The sequence below is a fragment of the Salmo trutta genome, chromosome 22 (assembly GCF_901001165.1).
Source record: "Salmo trutta chromosome 22, fSalTru1.1, whole genome shotgun sequence".
Classification (NCBI taxonomy): domain Eukaryota; kingdom Metazoa; phylum Chordata; class Actinopteri; order Salmoniformes; family Salmonidae; genus Salmo; species Salmo trutta.
This window is the reverse complement of record NC_042978.1, coordinates 45,388,576-45,408,389: the sequence shown is the minus strand read 5'-3', so window position 1 is coordinate 45,408,389 and position 19,814 is coordinate 45,388,576. Positions and strand designations below refer to the sequence as shown.

At 44.9% G+C, this 19,814-nt stretch overlaps 1 protein-coding gene across 6 annotated transcripts in view; it reads right to left on the bottom strand.

Annotated features, from left to right (window-relative positions):
* Positions 1-19,814, bottom strand: part of LOC115158802 (disks large homolog 1-like) — a 197,018-nt gene that overhangs the window by 74,017 nt on the left and 103,187 nt on the right. Inside the window, exon 5 of one of the 6 annotated variants that reach the window (XM_029708136.1) lies at positions 17,434-17,541. The exons of the other annotated variants lie outside the window; for them this stretch is intronic. Within the exon in view, the coding sequence (XP_029563996.1) occupies positions 17,434-17,541 (108 nt within the window). The remainder of the gene's footprint in view (positions 1-17,433; positions 17,542-19,814) is intronic. 6 annotated transcript variants of the gene reach the window in all.

Below are 19,814 nucleotides of genomic sequence, written 5' to 3'. Positions count from 1 at the left end.
CACAGGAGTGGCTTCGGACAAGTCTCTGAATGTCCTTGAGTGGCCCAGCCAGAGCCTGGAACTTGAACCCGATCAAACATCTCTGGAGAGACCTGAAAATAGCTGTCAACGACGCCCCATCCAACCTGACAAAGTTGAGAGGATCTGCAAGAAGAATGGGAGAAACTCCCCAAATACAGGTGTGCCAAGTTTGTAGAGTATACCCAAGGAGACTCGAGGCTGTATCGCTGCCAAAGGTGCTTCAACAAAGTACTGAGTAAAGGGTCTGATACTTATGTAAATGTGATATTTCAGTTATCAATTTGTAAAATATTATAAAACCTTTTTTGCTTCGTCATATGGGGTATTGTGTGTAGATTGATGAGGGGGAAAAACAATTTAATACATTTAGAATAAGGCTGTAATGTAACAAAATGAAAAAGTCTAGGGGAATCCCTTCCAAATGCGCTGAATATGCAAAGTTCAACAACTACACTACCCCTCCCTGCTCAAATTAACAAACAACTACCCTCACCTGCTCAAATTAACCACTACACTACCCTCCCTGCTCAAATTAACAACTACACTACCCTCCCTGCTCAATTAAAACAAACTACACTACCCTCCCTCAAATTAACAAAAACTACAGTACCCTCCTGCTCAAATTAACAAACTACACTACTCCCTGCTCAAATTAACAAACTACAGTACCCTCCTGCCCTCAAATTAACAACTACACTACCCTCCCTGCTCAAATTAAACAAACACACTCCTCCTGATCAAATTAACAAACTACACTCCCTCCCTGCTCAAATAACAAACTACAGTACCTTCCTTACTCAAATTAACATTCCATGATATTATCACTTGAGTTTTAGAACTAGCATGTACATTTTCCAGAACTTTTTGAGCTGATCCATGTTGCAGATACAGAACAATAACAAGGAGCTGCCCAAATGACGTTTCAAAAGAACGACCAGTGTAGTCACGGTGTAAGTATCCAGGTAACTGTATAAACTACATTGTATACTGCGCAACCCAAGACGGAACATCATGAATAAATGACATGTTTCACTGTAAGCCGTAGCTTTAGGATACATTTTGGACAGACTCGGAGGCGCAATCCCAAAAGAGACATCTGTACTCCAGTCCGGTACAGTGCACCTGTAGGATGACCCTTGACCCTTCCATTCTCCTTTGCATGTAACCCAGCACCACCACTGCAGCCTGCCTGGTGAACAATCTTCTCTAAAGTCTACAGACTAATGGGTTTCTTAATGGTCCACTTTACCTGGCCACTGTACATCACTGAAGAGTCATTTTAATAACACACCCTAATGGCTGTTATCACAGTTCAAAAGTCCAGCGACAGAGGGTGTCCTGAGTTTAGGGCTGGGCTAGTCATTAAGGGGAGGTGGCCTGAGTTTAGGGGCTGGGCTAGTCATTAAGGAGAGGGGTGGCCTGAGTTTAGGGCTGGGCTAGTCATTAAGGGGAGGGTGTCCTGAGTTTAGGGCTGGGCTAGTCATTAAGGGGAGGGGGGGATGTCCTGAGTTTAGGGCTGGGCTATTCATTAAGGGGAGGGTGGCCTGAGTTTAGGGCTGGGCTAGTCATTAAAGGGAGGGGGAGGGTGTCCTGAGTTTTAGGCTTGGGCTAGTCATTAAGGGGGGGGGGGTGTCCTGAGTTTAGGGCTGGGCTAGTCATTAAGGGGGAGGGGGGATGTCCTGAGTTTAGGGATGGGCTGGCTAGTCATTAAGGAGAGGGTGTCCTGAGTTTAGGGCTGGGCTGTCATTAAGGGTGAGGGTGTCCTGAGTTTAGGGCCTGGGCTAGTCATTAAGGAGAGGGTGGCCTGAGTTTAGGGCTGGGCTAGTCATTAAGGGGGAGGGTGGCCCTGGTTTAGGGCTGGGCTAGTCATTAAGGGGAGGGTGGCCTGAGTTTAGGGCTGGGCTAGTCATTAAGGAGAGGGGGGGTGTCCTGAGTTTAGGGCTGGGCTAGTCATTAAGGAGAGGGTGTCCTGCGTTTAGGGCTGGGCTAGTCATTAAGGGGACGGTGGCCTGAGTTTAGGGCTGGGCTAGTCATTAAGGAGAGGGGAGGATGTCCTGAGTTTAGGGCTGGGCTAGTCATTAAGGGGAGGGTTGTCCTGAGTTTAAGGGCTGGGCTAGTCATTAAGGAGAGGTGGCCTGAGTTTAGGGCTGGGCTCGTCATTAAGGAGAGGGTGTCCTGAGTTTAGGGCTGGGCTCGTCATTAAGGGGGGGGGGGTGTCCTGAGTTAGGGCTGGGCTAGTCATTAAGGGGAGGGGGGATGTCCTGAGTTTAGGGCTGGGCTAGTCATTAAGGGGAGGGGGGATGTCCCTGAGTTTAGGGCTGGGGCTAGTCATTAAGGGGAGTGGTGGCCTGAGTTTAGGGCTGGGCTAGTCATTAGGAGAGGGTGGCCTGAGTTTAGGGCTGGGCTAGTCATTAAGGGGAGGGTGGCCTGAGTTTAGGGCTGGGCTAGTCATTAAGGAGAGGGGGGGGTGGCCTGAGTTTAGGCTGGGCTAGTCATTAAGGGGAGGGTGGCCTGAGTTTAGGGCTGGGCTAGTCATTAAGGAGAGGGGGGATGTCCTGAGTTTAGGGCTGGGCTCGTCATTAAGGAGAGGGGTGTCCTGAGTTTAGGGCTGGGCTAGTCATTAAGGAGAGGGTGTCCTGAGTTTAGGGCTGGGCTAGTCATTAAGGGGGAGGGGTGGCCTGAGTTTAGGGCTGGGCTCGTCATTAAGCATCTGGTTATCTTGTTTCTCTCTCATTCTAATTGTTTCTGTCCCCTCTCCACACACACACACACACACACACACACACACACACACACACACACACACACACACACACACACACACACACACACACACACACACACACACACACACACACACACGGTATAGGATAGCATTGGGTTAATGAGTTTCCATCCTAATCTGTGTTAGGAACTCAATATCTCACAATCTAATAGAGATTCCCCATAAAGTTCACATTGAACTTTGCTCAGACTGGAGGTTAATGACCACCACCACCACCATATCCCATTCAGCAATTTAACAACACTTGAATATGTGGTTAATATCAGAAAAGGACCATGACAGGCACGCTTACGAGTGTCTACCTTTAAATATCGGCTGCAGATATAGTTTACTAAGCACCTTCAGCACTCTAACTGCTCAACTGTAACGCACTTCAAATACTTGTTAGGTTGCTTTATCATTCTTTCCTCGTCTCCTACTAAGTACACGTTTAGCATGAATGCCTGGGCTATACTGTCGCCTCCCTCTGTTGCTGTCTCTATCATGAACCTTGACATTTTATCGCTCTCACTGAAATCACAGAAGATTTCTGATTCATCGTTTCCTAAAGCTCCACCCCTCTACCTGTCAGGAATGCAGGAAGTATGACAGTCACCTGTTCAGGTGGAAGTGTAGTACAACATCGTGGCAGTGCAGGTGATGCATCTTTGAAATGTTGGAGACTATGGTACAGTGTGATCTTATATAACCTCGGTAGCCAAATAAGAGAGACATAGGGAAAATGGCTTCCAGATAGTTTCTCCCAGAGGAGACTCTCTCCTGTCCTGTGTGCTGTTACATCTTCAAGAACCCTGTCCTCCTGTCGTGTAGCCACAGCTTCTGTAAAGCCTGTCTGCACGACTATTGGAAGGGGAAATCAACTTGGGAATGTCCCGTTTGCGGAAGAAGATCAGTAAGACAGGAGCCTCCATGTAAGCTGGTTTTAAAGAGCATGTGTGAGGAGGCCTTCTTACAGGAGAGAAGTCGTCAGAGAGCATCTGAGCTGCTCTTCAGTCTGCATGGAGAGAATCTCAAGCTCTTCTGTCTGGAAGAGCCAAGTGCACAGTGCCGGATCCAGAGAGGGTCTCAAGAGCGCTGGTAGACGTGGCCAAACACCTGGGCAACCTGAAGTTGGGAGTCTGGAAGAAGATGCAGGGGATGGTTCAGTAACAGTCCTGTCATTCTGGACCTCACCACTGCATCCCCCACATCTCATCCTGTCTGATGATCTGACCAGTGTGAGAGCCTGTTAGACACAACAGCTTCCTGACAACCCAGAGAGGTTTGATAACTGTCATTTTGTTCTGGGATCAGAAGGCTTTAACTCACGAACACATAGCTGGGACGTTGAGGTCTGGACTGGATTGTAGGATTTATCTCAGAGTCTGTCTCCAGGATGAAAGGTGCTTTCTATGGTAGAATGTGGGCAGTACAGTGTTCTAATGGTAAATACAAAGCACCCCTGTCAAGAATTCTCCTCTAAAGTGAGACGGAAAGCCAAGAGGATCAGAGTGCAGCTTGACTGGGACAGAGAAAGGCTGTCATTCTCTGACCCGTATAACAACATACACACACACTTTCACTGAGGGAGTATCTCCATTCTGTTACAATACTGATACTTCAAGTAATCTGAAAATCTTACCAATGAAAGTATCTGTAACAGTGGAACAACACAGTTACAGCCGATACCACCTCTGTCTGTAACAGTGGAACAACACAGTTTACACCTGATACCACCTCTGTCTAACAGTGGAACAACACAGTTACAGCTGATACCACCTCTGTCTAACAGTGGAACAACACAGTTACAGCCGATACCACCTCTGTCTAACAGTGGAACAGCACAGTTACAGCCGATACCACCTCTGTCTAACAGTGGAACAGCACAGTTACAGCTGATACCACCTCTGTCTAACAGTGGAACAACACAGTTACAGCCGATACCACCTCTGTCTGTAACAGTGGAACAACACAGTTACACCTGATACCACCTCTGTCTAACAGTGGAACAACACAGTTACAGCTGATACCACCTCTGTCTAACAGTGGAACAGCACAGTTACAGCTGATACCACCTCTGTCTAACAGTGGAACAACACAGTTACAGCCGATACCACCTCTGTCTGTAACAGTGGAACAACACAGTTACAGCCGATACCACCTCTGTCTAACAGTGGAACAACACAGTTACACCTGATACCACCTCTGTCTGTAACAGTGGAACAACACAGTTACAGCCGATACCACCTCTGTCTAACAGTGGAACAACACAGTTACAGCCGATACCACCTCTGTCTGTAACAGTGGAACAACACAGTTACAGCCGATACCACCTCTGTCTAACAGTGGAACAGCACAGTTACAGCCGATACCACCTCTGTCTAACAGTGGAACAACAGGGACTAGTAGAGTAAAGATGGATGGATGGATGGATGGATGGATGGAACAACGGGGACTAGTAGAGTAAAGATGGATGGATGGATGGATGGATGGATGGAACAACAGGGACTAGTAGAGTAAAGATGGATGGATGGATGGATGGATGGATGGATGGAACAACGGGGACTAGTAGAGTAAAGATGGATGGATGGATGGATGGATGGATGGAACAACGGGGACTAGTAGAGTAAAGATGGATGACAGGCCGCAGTCGTCTCTTACAATGTGACAGACTAAGTAAACCTTAGTTCACATGGCTCAACACTAACCCAGATGAGCTGATGGACAAGGTATTCCCACTGTAAATCTGGAGCTTTTAGCACTCTAGGTAAAACCGTTAAAATAAGACAAATAAGACAAAGCGATATATCTGAACCTATGTGTCATATTACTGTTTTTACTTAACCTTTATTTAACTAGGCAAGTCAGTTAAGAACAAATTCTTATTTACAACGACTGCCTACCCCGGCCAAACCCGGACAACGCTGGGCCAATTGTGCGCCGCCCTATGGGACTCCCAATCACGGCCGGATGTGATATAGCCTGGATTCGAACCAGGTACTATAGTGACACCTCTTGCACTGAGATGCAGTGCCTTAGACCACTGCACCACTCGGGAGGCCCACATATTCACTTTTAATATTGCTGGGGTGCTAAAATACACTGAACAAAAATATAAACGCAACATGTAAAGTGTTGGTCCCATGTTTCATGAGCTGAAATAAAAGATCACAGAAATGTTCCATATGCACAAAAATGTCTCAAATTCTGTGCAGAAATTTGTTTACATCCCTGTTAGTGAGCATTTCTCCTTTGCCAAGATAATCCATCCACCTGACAGGTGTGGCATATCAAGAAGCTGATTAAACAGCATGATCATTACACAGGTGCACCTTGTGCTGGGGACAATAAAATACCACTCTAAAATGTGCAGTTTCTTCACACAACACAATGCCACAGATGTCTCAAATTTTGAGGGAGTGTGCAGTTGGCATACTGGTTGCAGGAATGTCCACCAGAGCTGTTGCCAGAGAATTGAATCTTCATTTCGCTACCATAAGCCGCCTCTAACGTCATTTGAGAGAATATGGCAGTACGTCCAACTGGCCTCACAACCGCAGACCACGTGTAAACCACGCCAGCCCAGGAACTCCACATCCGGCTGGGCCTGCTTGGCTCCCAAGTTGGTGGGCCTACGCCCTCCGAGGCCCATGGATGGTTGTGCCCCTGCCAAGTCATGTGAAATCCGTGTATTAGGGTCTAATTTATTTATTTCAATTGACTGATTTCCTTATATGAACTGTAACTCAGTAAAATAGTTGAAATTGTTGCATGTTGCGTTTTATACTTTTGTTCAGTAGAGTTTTGCTTCAAGACAAAGCTCTCATTTAATTAAGCAAATACATTTCAATTCATAAAACGAACTTGGTGCGAGTACATATACTGGATAATAATATACTGTAAAGTAAAGCCTTAATACAGTACATATACTGGATAATAATATACTGTAATGTAAAGTCTTAATACAGTAAATATACTGGATAATAATATACTGTAATGTAAAGCCTTAATACAGTAAATATACTGGATAATAATATACTGTAATGTAAAGCCTTAATACAGTAAATATACTGGATAATAATATACTGTAATGTAAAGTCTTAATACAGTAAATATACTGGATAACAATATACTGTAAAGTAAAGCCTTAATACAGTAAATATACTGGATAATAATACACTGTAATGTAAAGCCTTAATACAGTAAATATACTGGATAATAATATACTGTAATGTAAAGTCTTAATACAGTAAATATACTGGATAATAATATACTGTAATGTAAAGTCTTAATACAGTAAATATACTGGATAATAATACACTGTAATGTAAAGCCTTAATACAGTAAATATACTGGATAATAATATACTGTAAAGTAAAGCCTTAATACAGTAAATATACTGGATAATAATACACTGTAAAGTAAAGCCTTAATACAGTAAATATACTGGATAATAATACACTGTAATGTAAAGTCTTAATACAGTAAATATACTGGATAATAATACACTGTAATGTAAAGCCTTAATACAGTAAATATACTGGATAATAATATACTGTAATGTAAAGCCTTAATACAGTAAATATACTGGATAATAATATACTGTAATGTAAAGCCTTAATACAGTAAATATACTGGATAATAATACACTGTAATGTAAAGCCTTAATACAGTAAATATACTGGATAATAATATACTGTAATGTAAAGTTTTAATACAGTAAATATACTGGATAATAATACACTGTAATGTAAAGCCTTAATACAGTAAATATACTGGATAATAATATACTGTAATGTAAAGCCTTAATACAGTAAATATACTGGATAATAATATACTGTAATGTAAAGCCTTAATACAGTAAATATACTGGAATAATATACTGTAATGTAAAGTTTTAATACAGTAAATATACTGGATAATAATATACTGTAATGTAAAGCTTTAATACAGTAAATATACTGGATAATAATACACTGTAATGTAAAGCCTTAATACAGTAAATATACTGGATAATAATACACTGTAATGTAAAGCCTTAATACAGTAAATATACTGGATAATAATATACTGTAATGTAAAGCCTTAATACAGTAAATATACTGGATAATAATACACTGTAATGTAAAGCCTTAATACAGTAAATATACTGGATAATAATACACTAATGTAAAGTCTTAATACAGTAAATATACTGGATAATAATACACTGTAATGTAAAGTCTTAATACAGTAAATATACTGGATAATAATATACTGTAAAATAAAGCCTTAATACAGTAAATATACTGGATAATAATACACTGTAATGTAAAGTCTTAATACAGTAAATATACTGGATAATAATATACTGTAATGTAAAGTCTTAATACAGTAAATATACTGGATAATAATATACTGTAAAGCCTGTTATACTCGAACAGGACAAACCGACTCCAATAAACTGACCTTACATTTTGGCTAAAATAACCAAAGCACCACTCCATCCAATCAATGCAGACACACAAACTGAGCAGGTAAAACGTAACAGATGAACTGGCGTGGCTCAACAACATCTGCCTCACGTCAAATCAATCACCATTTCAAACATGACATCATCGTTGGCACAGCCACCGAAGCCCAGGAACATAATCCAGCTCCATTCAAGCCCCTCTCCCTGCTGCTCCTACTGGTTAATTACCATCAACATGCATCTCTCAGAGACACACAGCGTAGCGGGCGGACAGACAGAGACAGACACACTGAAAAGGGTTCATTTGTCTCTGGTTCTACTCTAAAAGTCACTCAGAGGGCTATTTGCTTACTAACTTACTGCAGCTCAGCTCACGTAGCATTGCAGCACAGCACTGCTCTGTCTGTCTGTCTGTCTGTCCAGCGGCATCACACCCACGGTAAGGAGTAGGCTGAGATCTCTGTGCTGTGGGAGCAGTGTGTTACTGTGGAAGGAGTGGGATGTGTGGGTAAAGTCAGAGTGTAGTGCTACTCCTGGGATTTCATGTAGGTGTGTGCTGTTAGAACAGCAGAGTTCCTGTTGTCGGAGGTGAGAGCAGGAAAGGGAGCTTAAAACAATGCATCGTCATGACGCCAAAACAAATCTGTTTTACATTTAGAAAGGGCATTATCATTCCTGTAAGACCGCAACACCAGGAAACAGGCTTTCTAAAACAGCACCACATAAACCCTAAACAATCAACAACCCTGATCAATGTCTCCAAATCAACAAACCTGATCAATGTCTCCAAATCAACTCCATACAAAACAATCAAACAACCCTGATCAATGTCTCCAAATCAACACCATAACAAAACAATCAACAAACCCTGATCAATGTCTCCAAATCAACTCCATAACAAAACAATCAACAAACCCTGATCAATGTCTCCAAATCAACTCCATACAAAACAATCAACAAACCTGATCAATGTCTCCAAATCAACTCCATACAAAACAATCAAACAACCCTGATCAATGTCTCCAAATCAACTCCATAACAAAACAATCAACAACCCTGATCAATGTCTCCAAATCAACACCATAACAAAACAATCAACAAACCCTGATCAATGTCTCCAAATCAACTCCATACAAAACAATCAACAACCCTGATCAATGTCTCCAAATCAACTCCATACAAAACAAACAACCCTGATCAATGTCTCCAAATCAACTCCATACAAAACAATCAACAACCCTAGCTTCATATATTAACAGTAAACAAATTCTACAAACAAACTAAAAACCCGCCTTCACAGTTGTTAGTTTGCTCATTCACAGTGGTTGAAAAGACAGACAGCAGTCTGGTCTGGAAATGTTCAATGCATAGAGTAAGAGGGCAGTGGAGAGTTCATCAGCTTACAGTGTCAGTCAATGACAGACCCTATGACACCTACCAACAAATGACAGTAGATACATTCACCCTACCTACCAGTAAGGTCTGCTGCAGTCCCTTGGTTCTCCTCATGGTCTTGATTAGGCGCCAGCCTATCTTTTTGGCGTACCACACTGAGGCCAACATGTCCCCCTCTCGTACGGCTCGCGCTAACACTGACACACAAACACGACACACACACACACACCTCCTGATCGTGGGTCTGTCTGTGGGGACCTGAAAGGGGTCTGTCGAGGAGCAGAGCTCAGGAGATGCTAACTTGTCCCCCTGCGTCGCACAACACAGCCAGCATGTCACCGCCAAGCAGAACGCTGAGCCACAAGCCGGAGTGTGTGTGTGTGTGTGTGTGTGTGTGTGTGTGTGTGTGTGTGGCTGGTACGAGATAAGGAACCGCTGCTCTGTCTGCTTCCAGCGGCACAGACAGACAGACAGACAGACAGACAGACAGACAGACAGACAGACAGACAGACAGACAGACAGACAGACAGACAGACAGACAGACAGACAGACAGGACGCTAAGGGACAGTGATGAGAGACGAGTGGTTGGCATGGGAGGGAGACAGCAGGTTTAGAGGACTCTAAATTTCCGTTTGCTGAATCATTCACTTAGAGAGAGAGAGGAAGGGAGAGAGGGGAGGGGAGAGAGAGAGAGAGAGAGAGAGAGAGAGAGAGAGGGGAGAGAGAGCGAGAGAGAGCAGGGAGGGGAGAGAGAGAGGGGGAGAGAGCGCGAGAGGGGGGAGAGAGCGAGAGAGGGGGGAGAGAGCGAGAGAGAGAGGAGGGGAGAAAGGAAGTGAGAGAGGGGAGGAGAGAGAGAGAGAGAGAGAGAGAGAGAGAGAGAGAGAGAGAGAGAGAGAGAGAGAGAGAGAGAGAGAGGAAGGCGGATCATTTCTCACCGTTGTCTCACTCGTCCCCCTCCCCATCCCTCCTCCCGGCCCCATCACTACATTCTGTCCCTCCTCCCCTCCTCTCTCAGGCAGGAGAGTCCAATCAACTAAGTCATACTAGAGAGCCCCTCCACTAAGTCATACTAGAGAGTCCCTCCACTAAGCCATACTAGAGAGTCCCTCCACTAAGTCATACTAGAGAGTCCCTCCACTAAGCCATACTAGAGAGTCCCTCCACTAAGTCATACTAGAGAGTCCCTCCACTAAGCCATACTAGAGAGTCCCTCCACTAAGTCATACTAGAGTCCCTCCACTAAGCCATACTAGAGAGTCCCTCCACTAAGTCATACTAGAGAGTCCCTCCACTAAGCCATACTAGAGAGTCCCTCCACTAAGCCATACTAGAGAGTCCCTCCACTAAGCTATTCTAGAGAGTCCCTCCACTAAGCCATACTAGAGAGTCCCTCCACTAAGTCATACTAGAGTCCCTCCACTAAGTCATACTAGAGAGTCCCTCCACTAAGTCATACTAGAGTCCCTCCACTAAGCCATACTAGAGAGTCCCTCCACTAAGTCATACTAGAGAGTCCCTCCACTAAGCCATACTAGAGAGTCCCTCCACTAAGTCATACTAGAGAGTCCCTCCACTAAGTCATACTAGAGAGTCCCTCCACTAAGCCATACTAGAGAGTCCCTCCACTAAGCCATTCTAGAGAGTCCCTCCACTAAGCCATACTAGAGAGTCCCTCCACTAAGCCATACTAGAGAGTCCCTCCACTAAGCCATACTAGAGAGTCCCTCCACTAAGCTATTCTAGAGAGTCCCTCCACTAAGCCATACTAGAGAGTCCCTCCACTAAGCCATACTAGAGAGTCCCTCCACTAAGTCATACTAGAGAGCCCCTCCACTAAGCCATACTAGAGAGTCCCTCCACTAAGCCATACTAGAGAGCCCCTCCACTAAGTCATACTAGAGAGTCCCTCCACTAAGTCATACTAGAGAGTCCTTCCACTAAGTCATACTAGAGAGTCCCTCCACTAAGTCATACTAGAGAGTCCCTCCACTAAGCCATACTAGAGAGTCCCTCCACTAAGCCATACTAGAGAGTCCTTCCACTAAGTCATACTAGAGAGTCCCTCCACTAAGTCATACTAGAGAGTCCCTCCACTAAGTCATACTAGAGAGTCCCTCCACTAAGCCATACTAGAGAGTCCCTCCACTAAGTCATACTAGAGAGTCCCTCCACTAAGTCATACTAGAGAGTCCCTCCACTAAGCCATACTAGAGTCCCTCCACTAAGCCATACTAGAGAGTCCATCCACTAAGTCATACTAGAGAGTCCCTCCACTAAGTCATACTAGAGAGCCCCTCCACTAAGCCATACTAGAGAGTCCCTCCACTAAGTCATACTAGAGAGTCCCTCCACTAAGTCATACTAGAGAGTCCCTCCACTAAGTCATACTAGAGAGCCCCTCCACTAAGTCATACTAGAGAGTCCCTCCACTAAGTCATACTAGAGAGTCCCTCCACTAAGCCATACTAGAGAGCCCCTCCACTAAGTCATACTAGAGAGTCCCTCCACTAAGCCATACTAGAGAGTCCTTCCACTAAGTCATACTAGAGAGCCCCTCCACTAAGTCATACTAGAGAGCCCCTCCACTAAGTCATACTAGCTGACAACTTTAGTTAACACACAGAGCTCCATCAGAGCAGGCTGAGTCTAGAACCAGCCATTTCACTCGCTCAATCACTCCTTCACTTCCATCCCTCCATGTCTCACTATCAGAGGGCAAAAGGTAGCACTTCTCATAGTCTACCCTAATATAGTACATTAGCTTAATGACAGAGAGAGAGAGAGTGGTACTGACCTGGGATCACTAAGGCTTCCTTCACACAGGCAGCCCAATTCAGAAATACACGTTTTCCTCACTAATTGGTATTTTGACCAATCAGATCAGCTCTCAAAAAGATCTGATGTGATTGATCAAAAGACCAATTAGTGAAAAAACATATCTGAATTAGGCTGCTTTAGTGTACTTCCTCTAGGTGTGTCCACACTGCACCTCAGCCCTGGGATAAGAGATTTTATCCCGGGGCTAACATAGTATTCACACTTACACATTCTAGTGGGCTAGCACCAACCTTAGCCCAGGGCTAGCTGGTCCTGCTCCGGAGCAGGGTTAACATCGACTTTACAGGGTTAGCCCCAGAAACACGGTGAAACAGGGTCAAGAACAACACCTAGAATGCTCACTGTCCAATCACAAAAGCTGCACTATCACTTAATCCACATATGCTTGTGATCCCTGTAATGTGTTCTGTATGTTATGTTGATAAGTAACATTTCCCTGTAATGTGTTCTGTATGTTATTTTGATAAGTAACATTTCCTCCATACATCTGAGGGCAAAAAAGCCCAAAATTCTTTCATCTGTGCAAAAAAAAAAATGGGTTGCTATTGGCGAAAAAAGTGGTTTGCTTTGCAGGCTGGCTAATGTCTTTCTCACTCTACAGCTGAAAGGGCAGCAAACCCTCAATTTTCATCTGTTTTCTATTGACATTCAGTTGGATATATGCATAATAATATTGTAGTATGATTTCGCCAGGGTCAGAAAAGTTGTCTCGTTCGTGCACAGTATTCTCTGTACAGGGGTGAGATAGCATTTAAAAAATGAAATAATGTTGCTGAGGTCCGACAAACCATCAGCGTCGGGAAATCAAATGCTCGGCTAGAAGCATGAGCAAATCATGTGGTAATAAATGTCTTATTGTTTATAATGTTGGTCCATGTTGTGTTTGTCCATTAGCCCAGGGTTAACAAATGCTTGTGTAAACACAGGATAAGCTAGACCAGGGCCAGTCTAGCCGGGAGCTAAGAACAACGGCGTGTAAAAAGGCCTTCTCTGCCCATCAGTACCATCTGGTGGCACCAGGCCCATCTATTTGTACTCTGTATGGCACCAGGCCCATCTATTTGTACTCTGTATGGCACCAGTATCATCTATCTGTACTCTGTATGGCACCAGGCCCATCTATCTGTACACTGTATGGCACCAGGACCATCTATCTGTACACTGTATGGCACCAGGCCCATCTATCTGTACTCTGTATGGCAGCAGGCCCATCTATCTGTACACTGTATGGCACCAGGCCCATCTATCTGTACACTGTATGGCACCAGGCCCATCTATCTGTACTCTGCATGCCACCAGGCCCATCTATCTGTACTCTGTATGGCACCAGGCCCATCTATCTGTACTCTGTATGGCACCAGGCCCATCTATCTGTACACTGTATGGCACCAGGCCCATCTATCTGTACTCTGCATGGCACCAGGCCCATCTATCTGTACTCTGCATGGCACCAGGCCCATCTATCTGTACTCTGTATGGCACCAGGCCCATCTATCTGTACTCTGTATGGGACCAGGCCCACCAGGCCCATCTATCTGTACTCTGCATGGAACCAGGCCCATCTATCTGTACTCTGCATGCCACCAGGCCCATCTATCTGTACTCTGCATGGCACCAGTACCATCAGTACCATCTATCTGTACTCTGCATGGCACCAGGCCCATCTATCTGTACTCTGCATGGAACCAGGCCACCAGTACCATCTATCTGTACTCTGTATGGAACCAGGCCACCAGTATCATCTATCTGTACTCTGCATGGCACCAGGCCCACCAGGCCCATCAGTATCATCTATCTGTACTCTGCATGGAACCAGGCCCACCAATCTGTACTCTGTGTGGCACCAGGCCCATCTATCTGTACTCTGTGTGGCACCAGGCCCATCTATCTGTACTCTGTATGGCACCAGGCCCACCAGGCCCATCTATCTGTACTCTGTATGGCACCAGGCCATCAGGCCCATCTATCTGTACTCTGTATGGCACCAGGCCTACCAGTACCATCTATCTGTACTCTGCATGGCACCAGGCCCATCAGTATCATCTAGCTGTACTCTGCATGGAACCAGGCCCATCAGTACTCTGTATGGCACCAGGCCCATCTATCTGTACTCTGCATGGCACCAGGCCCACAAGGCCCATCTATCTGTACTCTGCATGCCACCAGGCCCATCTATCTGTACTCTGTATGGCACCAGGCCCACCAGGCCCATCTATCTGTACTCTGCATGGAACCAGGCCCATCTATCATCTGTACTCTGTATGGCACCAGGCCACCAGGCCCATCTATCTGTACTCTGCATGGCACCAGGCCCACCAGGCCCATCTATCTGTACTCTGCATGGCACCAGGCCCATCTATCTGTACTCTGCATGGAACCAGGCCCATCAGTACTCTGTATGGCACCAGACCCATCAGTATCATCTATCTGTACTCTGCATGGAACCAGGCCCATCAGTATCATCTATCTGTACTCTGCATGCCACCAGGCCCATCTATCTGTACTCTGCATGCCACCAGGCCCATCTATCTGTACTCTGCATGCCACCAGGCCCATCTATCTGTACTCTGCATGCCACCAGGCCCATCTATCTGTACTCTGCATGCCACCAGGCCCATCTATCTGTACTCTGCATGCCACCAGGCCCATCTATCTGTACTCTGCATGCCACCAGGCCCATCTATCTGTACTCTGCATGCCACCAGGCCCATCTATCTGTACTCTGTATGGCACCAGGCCCATCAGGCCCATCTATCTGTACTCTGCATGGAACCAGGCCCATCAGTACCATCTATCTGTACTCTGCATGGAACCAGGCCCATCAGGCCCATCTATCTGTACTCTGCATGGAACCAGGCCCATCTATCTGTACTCTGTATGGCACCAGGCCATCAGGCCCATCTATCTGTACTCTGTATGGCACCAGGCCCACCAGGCCCATCAGTATCATCTATCTGTACTCTGTATGCCACCAGGCCCATCTATCTGTACTCTGCATGGCACCAGGCCCATCAGTATCATCTATCTGTACTCTGTATGGCACCAGGCCCATCAGTACCATCTATCTGCATTCTGTATGGCACCAGGCCCATCTATCTGTACTCTGTATGGCACCAGGCCCATCTCCTTGCCCAGACCTGCATTAAATGTAGCAGTTGAAGATAACTCATGCACGTATTGGCCTGAAGGAGCAGTCCACTTATCTCAGTTTTGACTCCACTCTGCTCCTACAAACACTGGGTTCACTGGACAGGAGATGGCTACTGAGGGGAAGGAGACGTACAAAACAAAATGAAATCTGACAGGATGGTTGAGACCATAACCATCAGCCAAACATTTAACGGTCTAGTTCCCAGAAGGACATTTTTCATGACATAAAGCTTACTTCCTCAATGAAAATGAGCTGAATACTAAACAAATGTATATGCCAACAGTTGCTGATCAAATCAAAATGTTATTGGTCACATACACACAGTTAACAGATGTTATTGGTCACATACACATGGTTAGCAGATGTTATTGGTCACATACACACGGTTAGCAGATGTTATTGGTCACATACACACGGTTAGCAGATGTTATTGGTCACATACACACGGTTAGCAGATGTTATTGGTCACATACACACGGTTAGCAGATGTTATTGGTCACATACACACGGTTAGCAGATGTTATTGGTCACATACACACGGTTAGCAGATGTTATTGGTCACATACACACAGTTAGCAGATGTTATTGGTCACATACACACGGTTAGCAGATGTTATTGGTCACATACACACGGTTAGCAGATGTTATTGGTCACATACACACAGTTAGCAGATGTTATTGGTCACATACACACAGTTAGCAGATGTTATTGGTCACATACACACAGTTAGCAGATGTTATTGGTCACATACACACAGTTAGCAGATGTTATTGGTCACATACACACGGTTAGATGTTATTTGCGAGTGTAGTGAAATGATGGGGCATCCGTAGCCAACATTCACCATTAGCTCACAGCAGAGACAGCTACAAGATCACAAAGACACACAAATGAGCCATTTTGCAATCCAAAGCCATCCATGTAAACAGAAAAGTCAAAACAAAGTTGCTCTAGCCATCTCAAAGCTGGCAAGATCTCTATGGGTAATGGTGCCACCTAGGGCTGGCAACGTGTTACTGCAACTCTGGCAGGAATACTGACAGTGTAAGAGCTATAGAAGTGTCATCAACAAATTAAAGAACTAAAAAGCAACAAACAAAAAAAGCTTGGGCAGCGATGTGGTCAGAATGTGGGAAGCAGCGATGTGGTCAGAATGTGGGAAGCAGCAATGTGGTCAGAATGTGGGAAGCAGCAATGTGGTCAGAATGTGGGAAGCAGCGATGTGGTCAGAATGTGGGAAGCAGCGATGTGGTCAGAATGTGGGAAGCAGCAATGTGGTCAGAATGTGGGAAGCAGCGATGTGGTCAGAATGGGAAGCGATGTGGTCAGAATGTGGGAAGCAGCGATGTGGTCAGAATGAGAAGCGATGTGGTCAGAATGAGAAGCGATGTGGTCAGAATGGGAAGCGATGTGGTCAGAATGGGAAGCGATGTGGTCAGAATGGGAAGCGATGTGGTCAGAATGAGAAGCGATGTGGTCAGAATGAGAAGCGATGTGGTCAGAATGAGAAGCGATGTGGTCAGAATGAGAAGCGATGTGGTCAGAATGAGAAGCAATGTGGTCAGAATGAGAAGCGATGTGGTCAGAATGGGAAGCGATGTGGTCAGAATGAGAAGCGATGTGGTCAGAATGAGAAGCGATGTGGTCAGAATGAGAAGCGATGTGGTCAGAATGAGAAGCGATGTGGTCAGAATGAGAAGCGATGTGGTCAGAATGAGAAGCGATGTGGTCAGAATGAGAAGCGATGTGGTCATTCCGAGGCGACCTAACGGAGCGTGGCACAGCAGGTGGTTGGGTCAGTTGGTGTTACCTGTAGAAGGGCGTGGTGGGTAGCATACAGCGTAGAGAAGTCAGGAACAGCAACCTCCTCATAGCCTACAGGCGAGTCAGCGTCGAAGATACACTCCAACGACTCTACCTACAGTACAGAGGACAGGGACTCAGCATGTTACTACAAGGAGTGTATATATACACACACACACACACACACACACAAAGAGAGAGAGAGAGCATTTGGAAAGTATTCAGACCCCTTGACTTTCTACACATTTTGTTACGTTACAGCCTTATTCTAAAATTGATTCAATAGTTTTTCCCCCCTCAATATACCCACAATAGCCCATAATGACGAAGCAAAAACAGGTTTAGGTTTAAGTATTCAGACCCTTTATTCAGTACTTTGTTGAAGCTCCTTTGGCAGCGATTATAGCCTCGACTCTTCTTGGGTATGACGCTACAAGCTTGGCACACCTGTCTTTTTGGACTTCTGTCAGGTTGGATGGAGAGCGTAGCGGCACAGCTATTTTCAAGTCTCTCCAACAATGTTCAATCGGGTTCAAGTTCCAGGCTCTGGCTGACCCACTCAAGGACATTCAGAGACTTGTTACGAAGCCACTCCTGCGCTGTCTTGGCTGTGTGCTTAGGGTCATTGTCCTGTTGGAAGGTGAACTTTCACCCCAGTCTGAGGTCCTGAGCGGTGAAGGTTTTCATCAAGGATCTCTCTGTACTTTGCTCCGTTCATCTTTCTCTCGATCCTGACTAGTCTCCCAGTCCCTGCCGCTGAAAAACATCCCCACAGCATGATGCTGCCACCACCATGCTTCACCGTAGGGATGGTGCCAGGTTTCCTCCAGACATGAAGCTTTGCATTTAGGCCAGGGTGTTCAATCTTGGTTTCATCAGACCAGAGAATCTTGTTTCTCATAAACAGAGTCTTTAGGTGCCTTTTGGCAAACTCCAAGTGGGCTGCCATGTGCCTTTTACTGAGGAGTGGCTTCCCCGATCACTCAGTGGGCTGAGATGGGCTGCCAGCTCTAGGAAGTGTCTTGTTGGTTCCAAACTTCTTCCACTTAAGAATGATGGAGGCCACTGTGTTCTTGGGGACCTTCAATGCTGCAGAAATTTGTTGGTACCCTTCCACAGATCTATGCCTTGACACAATCCTGTCTCGGAGCTCTAAGGACAATTTCTTCGACCTCATGGCTTGGTTTTTACTCTGACATGCACTGGCAACTGTGGGACCTTATACAGGTGTGTGCCTTTCCAAATCATGTCCAATCAATTGAATTTAGCCCAGGTGGACTCCAATCAAGTTGTAGAAACATCTCAAGGATGATCAATGGAAACAGGATGCACATGAGCTCAATTTATTGTCTCATAGCAAAGGGTCTGAATACGTATGCAAATAAAAAATTTCAGTTTTTTTCAAAACTTTTTAAAAACCTGTTTTTGCTTTGTCATTATGGGGTATTGTAATGTCATTATGGGGTATTGTAATGTCATTATGGGGTATTGTAATGTCATTATGGGGTATTGTAATGTCATTATGGGGTATTGTGATGTCATTATGGGGTATTGTAATGTCATTATGGGGTATTGTAATGTCATTATGGGGTATTGTAATGTCATTATGGGGTATTGTAATGTCATTATGGGGTATTGTGATGTCATTATGGGGTATTGTAATGTCATTATGGGGTATTGTAATGTCATTATGGGGTATTGTAATGTCATTATGGGGTATTGTAATGTCACTATGGGGTATTGTGTTTAGATTAATGAGGATTTTTAGTTATTTATGTAAATACGTTATTTCTGTTAAAAAAAATGTAATGTTCTAAAATTGATAGAAATGTTTTGCTTTGTCATTATGGGGTATTCTGTGTAGGTTGATGAGGGGGGAAAAAAACAAGTTAATCCATTTTAGAATAAGGCTGTAACGTAACAAAATATGGAAAAAGGGAAGGGGTCTGAATACTTTCCGAATGCACTGCACATACACAACTGAGAGACACTGACATGTGTCACACGCAGTGATGAGGTAGGATCAGTATAATGAGATGATATCAACATCAGCCAGGATGCTGTCTGCTCAGATGGATCCTGTAGCCCCCTCAAACTCTGGACCTCGAAGACCGTTTCAAATCAAATTATATTGGTCACATACACATACCCACTGCATATGTTATTGTTCGCCTCTAATCAGGGACTGATTTAGACCTGGGACACTTGGTGGGTGCAATTAATTATCAGGGAGAACAGAAAATCAGCAGTGCTCTGGACCTCGTAGGGTCAGAGTTGAATACCCCTGCTGTAGCCTATACTACGAACGCAACACTAAGATAAGCCAAAGTTCCTCCCCTGAAGAGAACGCCAAGCTCACAGAGAACATTTAAACTCCACACACACACA